At 43.2% G+C, this 17,236-nt stretch overlaps 1 protein-coding gene across 1 annotated transcript in view; it reads left to right on the top strand.

The window, feature by feature from the left end:
- Window positions 1–17,236, top strand: part of spock1 (SPARC (osteonectin), cwcv and kazal like domains proteoglycan 1) — a 239,118-nt gene that overhangs the window by 180,701 nt on the left and 41,181 nt on the right. The window contains exon 5 of the mRNA XM_082177077.1: window positions 3,670–3,802. Within this exon, the coding sequence (XP_082033203.1) occupies window positions 3,670–3,802 (133 nt within the window). The remainder of the gene's footprint in view (window positions 1–3,669; window positions 3,803–17,236) is intronic.

The raw sequence follows: 17,236 nt of genomic DNA, 5'->3' as shown, positions 1-17,236 counted from the left end.
ATCATTTCCACCCTCGGTTCGAAGGACATAACACCACCGTCAGAAGAAGTTCTCCCGGTTAGTAATTTCACAGTCTCTTTAGCGGATGTAACCTGATCCTTCCATCCAGACAGCATCCCGAGTCGCATACTCAAAGCATTCGAGCACCAGTTAGTGGATGTTTTTACAGACATTTTCAATCTCTTCCTCTTCTTATCTGTGGTGCCCACATGCTTCAAAACGTCCTTCATCGTGCCTGTACCCTAACAAACTAAAATCACATGCTAAAATGACTGGCGCCCTATTGCTCTAACCCCTATTATTAGTAAATGCTTCAAAAGGTTGATCAGAAACTACTACTGCTGTGCTGCCTGCCAAACTGGACACACTGCAGTTTGCATACCGTGGCAATCGCTCTACTGATAATGTCATACCATATTCACACCTAGAAAAAAGGAGCACATATGTGAGAATGCTTTTGTAGACTACAGTTCAGCATTCAACACCATAGTGCCCTCCAAGCTTGACAGCAAACTCTAGACTCTGGTTCTGAACAGTTCTCTGTGCAGCTGGAAACTGAATTTTCTGTCAGGCAGATGCCAAGTAGTCAGAATGGGTAACAAGAGCTCCTCCCCAATGACCCTCAACACTGGAGCTCCGCAGGGATCGCATGGACACACACAGCTCTAATACCATCTTCACATTCGCTGATGATACGACTGTAGTAGGACTGATCACCGGCGATAATGAGACGGCCTACAAGAAGGTGACCGCCCCGACTCATTGGTGCCAGGAGAACAACCTCTCCCTCAATGAGACGGCCTACAAGGAGGAGGTGAACGCCCCGACTCATTGGTGCAAGGAGAACAACCTCTCCCTCAATGAGACGGCCTACAAGGAGGAGGTGAACGCCCCGACTCATTGGTGCCAGGAGAACAACCTCTCCCTCAATGAGACGGCCTACAAGGAGGAGGTGAACGCCCCGACTCATTGGTGCCAGAAGAACAACCTCTCCCTCAATGAGACGGCCTACAAGGAGGAGGTGAACGCCCCGACTCATTGGTGCCAGGAGAACAACCTCTCCCTCAATATCAAAAGGACCAAAGTGTTAGTAGTGGATTCCATGAACATAAAGGATACACCCCCATCACCATCAACAGCACACCAGTGAAGAGGTTCAGCCACTTAAAATTCCTTGGCATCCTCAACACCAAGGACCTCACATGATTGATGCGCACATAGGCAGTGGTGAAGAAGGATAGGAAAGCTAGAAGAATATAAGATAAAAGATGGTAGCCTTGATAGAAGACAGAAGAAGACAGAAGGCTAAGGAAGTTTGGAATGAGCTCATTCTACACCTGCACCGTGGAGAGCATCCGGATGGCCCGTCACATTGTTGGAGGCGAGCTTCCCTCCCTCCAGGACATCTACACCAGGCTGTGTATGAGGAAAGTGTGGAGGATCATCAGTGACTCCAGCCACCCCAGCCTTGGACAGGCAGACGGTCCCGCACCAGCCGGCTAAGAGACCGTTTCTTCCCACAGGCCATTAGACTTCTGAACACTTAACTAATGGCCCATCAATACCAAAAGCCCCATAACCACCAACACAGCACTTCTCTGGACTAGACACATCATACACTTCTAACACTTCTACACATCTTTACTGAAAAAAAAATATATATTTTGTACAGTGTATATATATTGTATTTTGTATGTTTTATGTACATGCCATGCCTTGTAAAGTTCACTGTCTGGAGTATGTACCAAAGACTTCGTCCCACCACTACACTTCTGTGTTATGGTGGTGTGGCAATATAAGATGATTTGATTTGATTTGATTTGAAATGTTTCCTGATCAACAAGTCTGCATATTAGAATGATTTCTGAAGGATCATGCAACACTGAAGGCTGTAGTAATGAGGCTGAAAATTCAGCATTGCATCACAGGATTAAATTACATTTTAAAATATATTATAACAGAAAACAGTTCTTTTAAATTGTAATACCATTTCCACGATATTACTTTTTACTGTATTTTTTAAAAATCAAATAAATGAGGCTTTGGTGAGCATAAGAGGCTTCTTTTAAAATCAAAACGGTAGTGTAAAAGCTAACCACAAACAAACATACCTGTTTATGAAATCTCTGATATTGTCACTCATCTGTTAAAGGAATACGCCGACTTTTTGGGACTATAGCTTATTCACCGTATCCCCCAGAGTTAGATAAGTCCATACATACCCTTCTCATCTCCGTGCCTTACGTAACTCTGTCTGACGCACCCACCGCTAGCCTAGCTTAGCACAGATACTGGAGGTAAACGGCTCCAGCTAGCATAGTGCTTCGCCTTCTGAGAATATAGTTCCCAGTATGTATACAGTTAGAAGATGGCTGTGTCTCATGTGACCTTGTTATTTGTACACGCTGTGGCTATATAAATCACAACATGTAAATAGGAAAATGTTGGCGTTATTTTGTCTCTTATTGGGAGCATTATGCTAGCTGGAGCCGTTTACCTCCAGTCTTTGTGCTAAGCTAGGCTAGCGGTGGGTGCGTCAGACAGAGTTACGGCACGCACGGAGATGAAAAAGTTATGTATGGACTTATCTAACTCTGGGGGATACGGTGAATAAGCTAAAGTCCCCAAAAGTCGGCGTGTTCCTTTAATGTGCTTCTGTCACCTGTGAGATACAGACAGTGATCATGTTTGTTTATCTCCTTCAGATGATCAGACTTCACGCTTTATATGAGATATGGGCATTTTGACTGTGAACAGGAGTGACATTTTAGACATCTTTTGTCATGTTGTGATATGTGTGTGATATCTGATCAGCCAGTGCTGTGTAAGATTTGATCTCCTCATGAAATCCGATTATCCTCGGATTCGACCGCTAGCTGTTAGTAATGTCTGTCAAATCTCGATTGGGATGTTGGCACAAGACTGCAGATAATCAGAGCTAACTTAGCATGCTAGTCAGGGCTTGACACTTACTTTTTTTCCCAAGGAGCACATGTGCACCTAGTTTAAAATATTTAGTAGCACAATACAAAATCTAAAGTGATACAAGGACACATTTAATAGAGGGATAAAATGAAACATTTAACAAAGGATTTAATTTACTAGAATGCAAAAAATACACTTTTTTTAAATATTCCTTTATATTTCTATTTTAAATGTTTTTATATATTTAATTTTTAATCTGTGTTTAATAATTATGTAATTATTTATAGGCCCACTTACTGGATGAACTGTGTATGTTATATATATGTGTGTGTGTGTGTGTGTGTGTGTGTGTGTGTGTGTGTGTGTGTGTGTGTGTGTGTGTGTGTGTGTGTGTGTGTGTGTGTGTGTGTGTGTGTGTGTATATATTAGATTGTGTAAACATAATTGTTTTAACTCTATAAACTCAGTTTAATTGTTATAAACTGTAGATAAATGTTTCTTTTGACCGTGTATTAAATCATTAAATGTGTCGTACTGTATATAATTACAAAAAAAATAATAATTGATGAATTTTCATGGCATACATTACATAAATTATATAGAAATCCAAATCGGTTACTAAATAACACATTTTTCTATTAGAAACTCTTCTGAGGATTGAATCTGTGTTCTGAAATCAAAATAAACAAATATATGCCTTCATTTGTGACACTTCCCACTCATTCTCTCTCTTCCTTTCTTTAGTGTTAAACCCAGGAACGGAAATCTTCCCCATAAGCGTTGGATGGGAGCTATGAATCATGGGAAATGTAGGCCATGTCCTGTAGTTCACTCCAACTCAGTGTGCGGCTCGGATGGACACACGTACTCCTCAAAGGTGAGATATTCATAGAAGTAGTTCTCAAATATGTTTTTAAGAATATCCGTTTCATGGCGACTTTAAGAAACATTTTTTTTTTTTTTTGGAATACAAAATATTCTTAAATACATTTAAAGTGGTGATAGTCTTTTCTTCCCTACTGTGACATGTATTTGAATGAATATCCATTTTGATTTCATAATGTCTTTAAGTTAGAAAATAAGAAGACATTATTTTACTCTTAAGAATGTTTTATGAATCCAGCCCCAAGTGAGGTACGAGTTCAATCTGATCACAGGAATTTAACCTGAACACCATCAGACGCAGGATCACTGTGTCCCAATGAGGAAAGAGTCACCTTTAAATTCCAATATCAGCGCGCAGCTCTCTCTCTCTCCTGGTGTAAATGATGCTGTGTTTGGTGATGGATGGTTAGGTGGATGAACTGTGTCCGCTGTTGATATTGGATTCTTGAGTCCTGCGCAATCTCCCCTCAAGAACAGAAAGAAAAACCTGAACCTCCAGCCCAACCTGTGCCTCCCGTCTATGACCTCACTGCTTTAACCCCACCCACTCCATTTCCTTCCCTTCAGCCAGAATGAAATCAGATGTGAGAGATGGAGTGAGAGAGAGAGAGAGACTCAGTTTGAACAGATAGAGGAGAGGGTTTGGACAGATAGAGAAATGAACAGCACATGGACACGGCAAATATTTGGACTGCTCTTATTGGGCAGCTTCTGATATTTTCAGCTGGAGAATCAGTAACACTATATAGATACAGATTATCATAAATGAAAACATCCATGGACAAAAAATATTTTTTTTATTATAAGTGTAACAACAAACAAAAGAATAATTAAAGCTGCAAGCAGCATTTAGCGGGGCCAAGCACAATCAGATGACAAGACATGCCAACATTGCTGAAAGTGTCAGACCAACTGCAACAATGAGCAATTAAAGACATTAAAGAGGATTTTAGGCAAAATGCCTGAAAATTCATAGAAACAGTAAATAAAAATATGATTTAATGCATTATCACTTTCGACCAATAGGTGGCGCAGTTACAAAACTGATGTGATGTAGTCAGAGTGAAGTGACAATGACACATACAAAGTTTGGTGTCAATATGTCAAGGCATTGCAGAGATAAAGCCTGAATAGTGCTTTTAGCATCATGCCTCAACTTTGCTGCTGCGCTATACAAAAACGGTTTCGTCAATCGAGACGAAATCGATAACTTTTAGTCGGCACGGTCTGGAGATGATACGATTCGATTTTGGTGAAAATCGGACAAACGGTGTAGGAGGAGTTCGAAAATGTATGTTTTGAATGAAAATCAAGATGGCGGACAGGAAGTTAGGCCAAATAAGGAAAACTTAGTTTCTATGTTCTCGGCTTGACCCAAGGAATCTATTAATACAAGTGGCATTTCAATGGGCAGATTTATTCAAAAGTTATTAGCATTTTTAGAAGTTTTGTTATAACTTTTGACCAAAAGGTGGCGCTGTCTTGAAATATGTTGGGTACTTTCAGGAAATGGTGCTGAAGGCACTTTCTGAGTTTCATTAAATAACACCAATGCATTTGTTTAGTATAGCATTTTATTTCACAAAACTGTATTGAAGTCAATGGGAATTTCATGTTTTGTTCTATTATAGCGCCACCAAGAGGCTCAGTCACACCATTTTTTTTACGTGTCCTCAGAGTGAGCCCATACATATGTGTGTCAATTTTGGTGAAAATATCTCAATTCGCTTCGGAGTTATAGACATTTATATGAAAAAACACGTAAAAAATGACTGACACATGACTTTGATTGAATTTTACTACCCCTTACTATCAATATTTTCGCATTTGGGCATTGGCGTATAGCTATCGACCTATGTTTCCAAACTTCTGACGGTGGTTTCGTCTCGATCAGACTAGCGGTTTCGCAGATATAGCCAAATGTTTTTTAAGCGCTAAATCACAACGCTACACAAACCGTAAGGCGAAACCTAGCATGTTTGGTATCGTAGGACTCGGCAAGGATTCAGGAGTCTAATGAGATGAGTCTCGTGAAAATAAGTCGACCACACCCAAAGTTATAAGCATTTGAATAAAAAGATTAACCACTAGGTGGCGCTGTTTCGAAACTTCTCAGGCTCCTTCAAGACATCGTGCTGATGACCCATACCAAGCTTCGTAACAATCCGTTCATGCGTTCTTAAAATACAGCATTTTAGCACAAAATTCTAAATGGCCGACAGTCAAAATGGCCGATATGGTCAAATTGGATATCAGTCGACTCGGCATTTTGCCCTGAATCTAACAAGACCAATTTTATGATTTTTGGACAAACTGTTCAGAAGTTATAAGCAAAAATAGCCATTTTTCATATCTCTGGACCAGTAGGTGGCGCTGCGCCGAAACGCAGCATGTAGCCTCAGGTCATGCTTGTGATGACATGTACCAAGTTTGGTCTGAATACGATAAAGCGTTGCGAAGATACAGCCTTACGACTGTTTTCGCAAGCGCTACGTAAAATTTGTTCGAGCGTTTATTGAAAACGGTTTGACAAATCAACTAGATTTTAATAACTTTTGGTCAGCACTGCCTGAAGATGATCTGGTTCAATTTTCGTGCAAATCGGACAAACCGTCTAGGACGAGTTCGAAAAAGTAGGTTTTGAGAATAATTCAAAATGGCGGCCATGTTTTTATGACGGAAAATGACGTCATAGGATGCAATCGAATCGTCATGAGCTCAGGAATCAGAGGAAAAAAGAATTTTGTTGATTGGCCTTACGGTTCAAAAGTTATTAGCAAAACAAAAGTGAAATTTTGGACAGGTGGTGGCGCTAGAGGGAATGACTTAGAAACACCAAAATTGGTGTATTTAATGTTGGGAATGTCCTCTATCAGAATGTCAAACCAAAACAACTTTCCCGCAATCGGTTCTATGGGCTGCCATAGACTCCAAGAGCGGAAGAAGAAGAAGAATAATAATAAGAACGGGAACAATTACAACAGGTGCCCGCACCTTCGGTGCTTGGCCCCTAATAAAACAATCTGAAACTAAACTGAAATAAAACCAGCATACAAAATAAAATTAAATACCAAAATTAAATATTTATGCACCATTAAAACAAACTGAAACTAGACTGAAATAGAAAACCAGCATACAAAATAAAATAAACATTTTCAAGCTATGCTGTAATTACCCTGATGCAGACTTGTTTGTTTTTTTGTTACTGTATTTAACTACACCTAGACAGCTAGATTTAGAATACATTATATAGAGAAATATATACAGTGCCCTCCACAATTATTGAACCCCCTGGTAAATATGATCAAAATTGGCTGCAAAAAATAAATCTGCATCGATTATCCTTGTGATCTTTCATTCAAAAAATGTGCAAAATTCGAACCTTTCATTGAAGTAAAAGAATTGAAAGTGGGGGGAAATCACATTATGAAATAAATGTTTTTCTCCAAAACACGTTGGCCACAATTATTGAAACCCTTTTATTAAATACTTTTTGCAATCTCCTTTTGCCAAGATGAGCTCTGAGTCTTCTCCTATAATGCCTGATGAGTTTGGAGAACACCTGACAAGAGATCAGAGATCATTCCTCCACACAGAATCTCTCCAGATCCTTCAGATTCCCAGATCCATGTTGGTGCTTCTCCTCTTCAGTTCAGCCCACTCATCAGGTCAGGGGACTGAGACGGTCATGGCAGAAGCTTCATTTTGTGCTCCACAACAAATTTTTGTGTTGATTTTGATGTTTGTTTTGGATCGTTGTCCTGAAGGAAGATCCAACCACGGCCCATTATAAGATTTCTAGCAGAAAGCATCAGGTTTTGATTTTTTATCTGTTGATATTTGATAGAATCCACAATGCCATGTATCTGAACAAGAAGTCCAGGACCTCCAGCAGAAAAATATGCCCACAACATTAAAGATCCAATGGTATATTAAATTGTACACATGGGGTACTTTTTATCCTTGTGTTCACCAAACCCATCTAGTGTGTTTGCTGCCAAAAAGCTCTGTTTTAGTCTCATCTGACCACAGAACCCTGTGTTGTTTGAAGATCCAGTCGTGTCTGACAATTAAATTTGCTGGAATTTGTTTTTGGATGAGCGAGGAGTTTTTTTTTTAAAGCCTCCCAAACAACATGTGGGGATGTAGGGGTTGTTTGATAATTTTTTTTTTAGGCTTTCTGACCCCCAAGACTCAACTAATCTCTGCAATTCTCCATCTGTGATCCTTGAAGAGTCTTTGGCCACTCAAACTTTCATACTCGCCATGCATTAAGACAGTATAGACACACGTCCTTTTCCTGGCAGATTCATAACATCTTTAGTTGGTTATAACTTCTTAATTATTGCCCTGATGGTCAAAATTGGGATTTTCAATTCTTTAGCTACTGTCTTACAGCCACTTTCTAGTTTGTGATGCTCAACAATCTTTTGCTACGCATCAGAACTATATTCTGTGGTTTTACTCATTGTGATGGATGATTAAGGGGATTTGGCCTTTGTGTTTCCTCATATTTAAACTCCTGTGAAACACGAAGTCATAGCTGGACAGTTTCATGTTCCTAGTCACCCTGGTGTACTAAAAAAGGTAAATATTAATGGGAATATACTTCAGAGATATTTTACTCGTAAAAAATTCTAGGGGTTTCAATAATTGTGGCCAACGTGTTTTGGAGAAAAACATTTATTTCATAATGTGATTTCCCCCCACTTTCAATTCTTTTACTTCAATGAAAAGTTAGAATTTTGCACATTTTTTGAATGAAAGATCACAAGGATAATCGATGCAGATTTATTTTTTACAGCCAATTTTGATCATATTTACCAGGGGGTTCAATAATTGTGGAGGGCACTGTAATTAACAAAAACATCCATGGACAGTAATTTTCATAAGAAAAAACAAAATAAAAAAAGGTATACATCCTTGAAACAAACTGAAACTAGACAAATAGAAAACTAGCATATGAAATAAAATAAAATGAAAATATAAAATAAAATAAAATCAAGCTATATACCTTGCAGACTTTTTTGTAGTGTGTTTATTTAACTACATCTAGATGAATGGATGAACGGACGAGCGGATATATAGTGTGTTGGTGGTGTTTCAGGAAGAGTAGATACACACAGTCCACTGAAAACTCACATGTAGTCAATAAAATGATTTGTAAATGTTCTTTCGTTTTGTTTGCATGTATTATAAGCGGAGTATGTCAAAAACAGACATTAAGATTTTTCGCTGACAGATGTGATTCATTTATTCTCTGAATGCATTTGTGTTCATCTGAAGCACAGCATAGCCTCTATACTGAACAAAAGACCTTTTCAGGGTTAAAATTAGATACAGGTCTTAAAGGAGTCATGAAATGAGAAATCAAATTGTCCTTGGGAGGTCAATATACTATAAGAGGTCATTGTACTGTACAAAAAAATAACTTCCTTGTTAGTCCAAAAACGTCTTGTTTTGGGTTTTGACACATTATTACAGAAAACAGTTATTTTAAATTGTAATCCTTTACTGTATTTTTTTAATCAAATAAATGAGGCTTTGGTGAGCATTAGAGACTTCTTTCAAAATCAAACCAGTAGTGTAAAAGCTAACCACAAACAAACATACTCGTTTATCAAATCTCTGATATTGTCACTCATCTGTTAAAGTGCTTCTGTCACCTGTGAGATACAGACAGTGATCATGTTTGTTTATCTCCTTCAGATGATCAGACTTCACGCTTTATATGAGATATTGACATTTTGACTGTGAACAGGAGTGACATTTTAGACGTCTTTTGTCATGTCGTGATATATGTGTGTGATATCTGATCAGCCAGTGCTGTGTAAGATTTGATCTCCTCATAAAACCAAGCTCAGAAAACGTCTTGTTTCAGATTTTGTCACATTATTACGTATAACTATAGTGCGAGGAAAGATCGCCTCTGCAGAAGAAGATCAACACCTACTTCTACATCATTGCCTCTTTAGCCCCGCCTACCGATTTTCCGAGACAGACGCAAACGTACTCGGTTACCTAATGTAACCTCGGTTCTCTCTAGAAGAGGGAACGAGTATTGCGTAAGTTGCTTACGCTACGGGTAAAGTTGTCTTTTCTCGAGATCTGAAGCCAAAAAATTATCCTTAATTTTGTATTTATTGTCAACGCAGTGCGGCAGACAGCAGACCAAAGCAGGCTATAAGAGCGTGCTCATTGGCTGTCCTGCGGCAACTGCAGCAGCCTACCAGTGAGCCCTGCGTGACGTCGCGCCCTCCACGCGCCTGGCCCGCCAGAATGGGTGTGGCTAGCGTGTATAAAAGAGGGGCTCACAGGCTGGAATTCTGGTTTTCATAGACTGAAGCGAATAAGCTCGTGGCGCGACGCGGCAGGTTACGCAATACTCGTTCCCTCTTCTAGAGAGAACCGAGGTTACATTAGGTAACCGAGTACGTTCTCTTACGAGAGGTTCTCTCGTATTGCGTAAGTTGCTTACGCTACGGGAACCCCTTGTCAACGCCGTGCGCGCCGAGCATCAGTGCATGAGTCCCAGGGAACCCGGGGAAGATAACATGCGAGAACAGGTGGCCAGCAACGCGGGCCAGCACATGTCATAAGCACTTCATAAGGGTACAGAGCGGCGCTGCCGCATAGTCTGCGCACAATAGATGGGCAGAACATACATCCCGCTTAGACTGATAACAGTTTAGCCTGCAAGGCGGGGACTTCCAGATTATAAAATCTCACGAATGTGGAGGGGGAGGCCCAGCCTGCCGCCATACATATGTCGTGAATAGAAATCCCGCTAGACCAAGCCCACGAAGAGGCCATGCCTCTGGTGGAATGGGCTCTGATGCCCATAGGGCACTGCAGGTGTTTGGACGCATATGCAGCTGCGATTGCGTCCACTATCCATCTAGACAGACTCTGTTTCGAGGCGGCGAGACCCTTGGTGCGCCCACCAAACGAAACGAAAAGCTGCTCGGAACGCCTGAAGGCGGCGGAGCGTGTGATGTACACTCTCAGCGCCCTGACGGGGCATAGGAGGTTATCACTATCATCACTGTCGGATGCAGGCAGAGCCGACAGGGAGATGATCTGCGCCCTAAAGGGAGTGCCAATCGCTTTTGGGACGTAACCATGTCTCGGTTTGAGGATGACTTTAGAGTCATTAGGTCCGAACTCGAGACAGGCAGGGCTGACAGACAGCGCGTGCAAATCCCCCACTCGTTTTACTGATGCCAGAGCTATCAGAAAAACGGTTTTAAGCGAAAGGTATTTCAAATCCACGGAATCTAACGGTTCAAAGGGAAAAGCTTTCAGGGCCTCCAAGACCACAGAAAGATCCCAGATAGGAACCGAAGGGGGCCGCGGGGGGTTCATCCTCCTGGCTCCCCTAAGGAAGCGGATAATGAGCTCATTTCTTCCTATTGCATGGCTGCGCGTCGTCTCAGCGAACGCTGCGATAGCCGCAACATATACTTTGAGCGTGGAGGGGGACCTGCCCTTGTCCAACAGCTCTTGTAGGAAGGAGAGCACCCGCGAAACCTCGCATGTGCGTGGATCCAGGCTCCTAATGGTGCACCATTTAGTGAACACTGACCATTTAGACGCGTAGAGTCTTCTCGTGGAAGGGGCTCTAGACTGCGTGATCGTGTTTATGACCCCTTCTGACAGTTCAACGGGTATCCGTTGATTACCCACGCGTGCCGAGACCAGCGCTCTGGGTGGGGATGCCATATCGATCCGCCGGCTTGAGAGAGGAGATCTCTCTTGACCGGGATCGGCCAGGGGGGTGAGTGCGACAGCCTCACTAGCTCTGGGTACCAAATTTGGTTCTTCCATCGTGGGGCTATGAGGAGCACAGAGTGGCGCGTTTCCCTGATCCTCTTTATTACCTGTGGTAACAGAGAGATCGGAGGGAAAGCATACAGCGGGCGGCTGGGCCAGGTTTGGGCCAGCGCGTCCTCGCTCTTTGAGAAAAACCTCGGGCAATGAGCGTTGTCTTTTGACGCAAATAGGTCGACTTCCGCCCTGCCGAACAGGTGCCACAGTAGCTGGACTGTCTGAGGGTGCAGGGACCATTCTCCCGGGGGAATGTTGTTCCTGGACAGTCTGTCTGGACCGACATTCATGTGGCCAGGCACGTGTGCGGCTCTCAGCGAGCGCAGCGCGCGGTGAGCCCACACTAGAAGGCGTTTCGCCAGATTGCAGAGATTTCTGGATCTGACACCGCCCTGTCGGTTCACGTAGGACACCACAGACATGTTGTCCGAACGGACTAGCACGTGGTGACCTCGTATATGTGGGAGGAAGTGCTTGAGCGCGTTCTCGACCGCTATCATCTCCAAACAGTTTATGTGGAGGCATTTTTCCTGGTCTGACCACAGGCCAAAGACCGGTTTGCCCTCGAACAGAGCGCCCCAACCTGAGTTGGATGCATCCGTCGAGATAACTTTGCGGTGTGAGACGGTTCAATTATCACTCCCTGCTGGTACCAGTCGGCCGCTAACCAGGGTCTCAGAGCTGAAACGCAGCTCTGAGTCACTCTGATTCGAATGCCGCCGGAAGCCCAGGCTCGGCGAGGCACACGGGCGTTCAACCAGCGTTGTAAGGGGCGCATATGTAATAGACCCAGCTGAAGCACTGCTGCAGCTGAAGCCATATAACCCAGCATCCTCTGAAACGTTTTCAGGGGTGCGGCGCTGCCCAGCTGGAAAGATGCGGCCAGGCGCTGGATACGGCACGCGCGCTGTATCGACAGCCGAGCCGTCATTGCCACAGAGTCCAGTTCCAAGCCCAGAAAAGAGGTTGACTGACTGGGCAGTAATGAGCTCTTGGTCCAGTTGACCGCGAGACCCAAGCTTTCCAGGTGGCTGAGAAGCACTGTTCTGTGAGAGATGAGTTCTCTCTCTGACTGTGCTAGAATCAGCCAATCGTCCAGATAGTTCAAAATTCGCATGCCCTGACCTCTCAGGGGAGCGAGAGCCGTGCCCATGCACTTCGTGAACGTACGGGGTGCTAAAGACAGGCCGAACGGCAGGACGGTGTACTGATATACCTGACCGTCGAAGGCGAATCTCAAGAATGGCCTGTGACGGGGTATTATCTGGATCTGAAAGTAAGCGTCTTTCAGATCGAGGGAGATAAACCAGTCTCTCGGGCGAATTTGCGCGAGAATCTGTCTGGTTGTGAGCATCTTGAACGGTCTTATCATAAGAGCTTTGTTCAAGTATCTCAGATCTAGGATTGGTCTGAGAGCTCCATCCTTCTTGGGCACGAGGAAATAACGGCCGTCAACCTGTGAGAGCGCCGCGGAGGTATGGGAGGAAACTCTCGCGGAGAATGGAGCGTTCCACGATTTAGAGAGTTCCGTGTGAAGCTCCGGAAGGAAAGGTGCAGTCCTTGAAGCGGGTGCTCGGCGGCGGCGGTGGAGAAAGCAGCCGTCGAGCCTGTTCGGCGCTGGTTCCTCAGGCGGCGACCACTTGAGGCCAAGCTGGTCAACGGCCTTGGTGAGAAGGCGCAGAAGCTCCGCATCCTCGCCGACTCGAGTACGGCCGGATTCCTGGACTGACGAGGAGGCGGTGGACCATTCCTCGCGGACTGACGAGGAGGCGGTGGACCATTCCTCGCTGTCAGAGGCCAGGATAGAACAGCTGTCAGCGGCGGCGTCCTCGTCCAGTTCATCCGCCTCATCCCCTGAAGCGGCGCGGGCGAGTGCCGGCGGCTGCGCGGCCGAGAGGGGGGGCGGAGAGGGAGAAAGAGAAGCTCGAGGGAACGGATCCGGCGAGCTTCTCATTGCCGCGGGTGACTCCGGTGGTCTCTGGGAGCGGCGCTTCTTTCTGCGCGGCCCCGCAGGGACAGGCGGAGTGACAGCTTCGTCGTTAAAAGCTTCAAGTCGAGCCCGCAGGGTCGACATTGAAAGCTCCTCGCACTCAGGGCAGCCGCCCGAAGAGAGTGCGGTGGCGGCGTGCTTGCGGCCCAGGCAGAGAGCGCAGATGACGTGGCGGTCTCCATGACTGAGCGGGGATTTGCACGAGCCGCAGGAAATGCGAGGCATTTTGATAAAAACGCCTTGCGCTCTTTTAGAGAGAAAGCATGTGTCGCGGGGCGAACACACACAGCAGTGAAAGGATATGTCGCCGGATGGCGTAGCAGGCACGGAGGGCTGAAGGCGGCGAAGACGGCCGGCTTCCTCAGACGCTTCCTAGGCTTGCTGGTCGCTTGTTTCAACGGCGGCGGCTCTCAAGATCCAGCGATGCGTAGAGCTTCGCTGAAGACATGAAAATCAGAATTCCAGCCTGTGAGCCCCTCTTTTATACACGCTAGCCACACCCATTCTGGCGGGCCAGGCGCGTGGAGGGCGCGAAGCGCCCTCATTGGGCGTGACGTCACGCAGGGCTCACTGGTAGGCTGCTGCAGTTGCCGCAGGACAGCCAATGAGCACGCTCCTATAGCCTGCTTTGGTCTGCTGTCTGCCGCACTGCGTTGACAATAAATACAAAATTAAGGATAATTTTTTGGCTTCAGATCTCGAGAAAAGACAACTTTACCCGTAGCGTAAGCAACTTACGCAATACAAGAGAACCTCTCGTAAGAGAACACAGAATTACTTGAGCAACAAAACCATTATTTTGAAAACAAGACACCATTCAGCGCAGGCTTTTCAGAGAGACTGAAAATAAAAGATGTTGCAGCAACGACTATATTGGATCCAATAGTAATGTCTCAACACACAAGTGTGAGTGAAAAGGGTTGCTCTGTCTGTTACAGATCGTTTGATATGTACTGAGTGTACTGTAGTGCAGTCAAACTGTATAGCTGTGATGGCTTTGCTTCGACATTTATCAGGTTAATGCGTTGTATTATTGGATATATAAGAAAGCATGTTGAGAACGCTGCTTTTGTTATTGTTTTGTCAGGGTCGTAGAATTTAGTAGGGATGCTAGGGACGTGTCCCTACCAATATCCAGTGAGACTGATATGTCCCTAGCAATAATTTCGATCAAAACTTAAAATATATATAACCACTGTTGTCTGGTTGTGTCTTGTGGTTTTTAATAGGCTTATTTTATTTAATCAGGAAACATCTTATTTAGATTAAAATCTCTTACAAGAGCGTTCTGAGAAAAAATGCGCAATTCATGGTACACAAACGGTTAATATATATCTGAGTCCCGCCTGCTTAACACACATCGCTAAACTGATTGGCTTTGTTTTTTCTATCTAACTTGTGAGAGGCTCTGGTGTGAAGCGGCAGTGCTCCTCCGAAGGAAACCTAGTAGTTTGACAATCGTTAGAGAGAGAGAGAGAGAGAGAGAGAGAGAGAGATTGTGTATGCTTAAGTGTGTGTGTGTGTGTGTGTGTGTGTGTGTGTGTGTGTGTGTGTGTGTGTGTGTGTGTGTGTGTGTGTGTGTGTGTGTGTGTGTGTGTATGTAATATAGGGACAAAATGTCACCACAAAGATGGCAATATCCGAAATACTTGTCCTTGTGGGGATTTATTTTTTTATTTTATTTTTTTTGGAAAACAGCTGAAAATGTAAAAATGCAGAAAGTTTTCTGTGATAGGCAGGGTTAGTGTAGGGGGATATAATATACCATTTTTACAGTATAAAATCATTATGTCTGTAAAAAGTCCCCATAAAACATAAAAGCACAACATTGCTTGGTCTTGTTGAAATGAGAGGAATGTTTGATGAAGTTGAAACCCTTGTTGTCCCAGTCTCATCAGCTGAGGCTGAAAGAAGTGTCAGTGCTCTTAGGACACTGAAAACATGGCTCAGAGAACAATGGCACAAGTGACACTTAACAGTATTGCTGTGTATCACGTCCAACAGGACAAACTGGACATTATTGATGTGAAACAAATATGCCAACAGTTAATTTCTGTAAGTTCACTTTTAAATGAAAATTCTGTCATCATTTACTCTCCCTCAAGTTGTTTTAAACCTGTATGAATTTCTTTCTTCTGAACACAAAAGAAGATATTTTGAAGAATGTCGGTAACCAGTATTGAGGGTTTTTTTCTACTATGGAAGTCAATGGGGTCCATCAACTGTCTGGTTACCAACATTCTTCAAAATATCTTCTTTTGTGTCCAGAAGAAGAAAGAAATTCATACAAGTTTAAAACAACTTGAGGGAGAGTAAATGATGACAGAATTTTCATTTTTGGGTAAACTATCCCTTTAATGACAGATGCAGCTCAGCTTCAGGGGATGTCCCCGTCCCCACCAATTTCAAAATCAAACCTACACCCTTGGTTTTGATCTAAGCCATTACAGACTTGCGCAAAACTCTTGCGATTTTTTTCTACAAAAAACTATTGCGAAATGACGGCGTTATGCGACTAAAACTTCATTTTCCCCTCTCGCGATAAGTCATTCCAAAAATCATAGCAACGGACGTTGGTAGGTTTATGTATCTCAGCCACTGCTCTGGCCATTATTATTAATCAAAGGAGACGTATGTGTGTTATCCAATCATTAATGGCAAGGAAAGACCCTTAGCCTATACTTGAGAGCGGCACATATGAGGTGTTTCTGGGTGTTTCTCACTCATTTCTGCTTCAAAGTCTTGATTGTGGCATTTCTTTGAGGTTTAGAATCCAGTATTCCTGTAAGTCTTTTATGAATTTAATAAAGAGCTCTGTCTTGTATTCTGTCCAAACACACCGCGCCATCTACGTCAGGTGACCTGTAAATGCGCAAAAACTGTTTCCATTGCAGTTTTGCAAAATATTTCTTTTTCGAATTGCCTGCAAAACCTCCTCATGCGAGCGTAAAAACTTTTTTGCGATAAATGGGAGTTTTTGCGAAATTGACGTGTTTTCATTGGGAGTATTTTCAATTCGCAATTTCAATTTGCGCAATTTGAAGGGTAATGGAAACGCGGCTACTGTTAGTCATCCTTTGTAAATTATAACTGTGTTAACTCGAAGTGCTTAAACTTAATTTGCCACAACCAAGGATTATAAAGCATATGTAATACACATTGCTGGCAAATGTTTCAGCTATGTAACGAGATATTTTTCCACATTAGTAGTTTTCAAAACAATTCCACACGTGTAATGGTGGGGATATGCAAAACTGTTACCCAATCATATCAGTAGGTGTTTTACTTCCAAGTCTTGAATAGTTTTTTTTTTTTTTTTAGTGTCTGAAAGAGAGGTTCAAAAACAGGATAGAAAAATAGCTTTTTACTCTAATCTTGATAACATAAGTGGACTTCTGAGAACATTATAAAATGTGGGGGAAAAAATGCAGTTTGTGATCCTGTCACATTTCACTTTAGTTTCATTTTAGTTTCCCGCCACTAATCAGTCGTCATGGACATTCATTTAACGAGCGAACCTGTCTGTATTTATACATTATCACCGTGTATATAAGTTCCTCCTTGCATTCAGCTCTTGGTCTGATATTGTCCGTGTGTAGCACGCTTGTT

The sequence above is a fragment of the Leuciscus leuciscus genome (assembly GCF_965113295.1).
Source record: "Leuciscus leuciscus genome assembly, chromosome: 8".
In the NCBI taxonomy this organism is placed as follows: Eukaryota; Metazoa; Chordata; class Actinopteri; order Cypriniformes; family Leuciscidae; genus Leuciscus; species Leuciscus leuciscus.
This window is presented reverse-complemented; position numbering and strand designations above follow the sequence as displayed.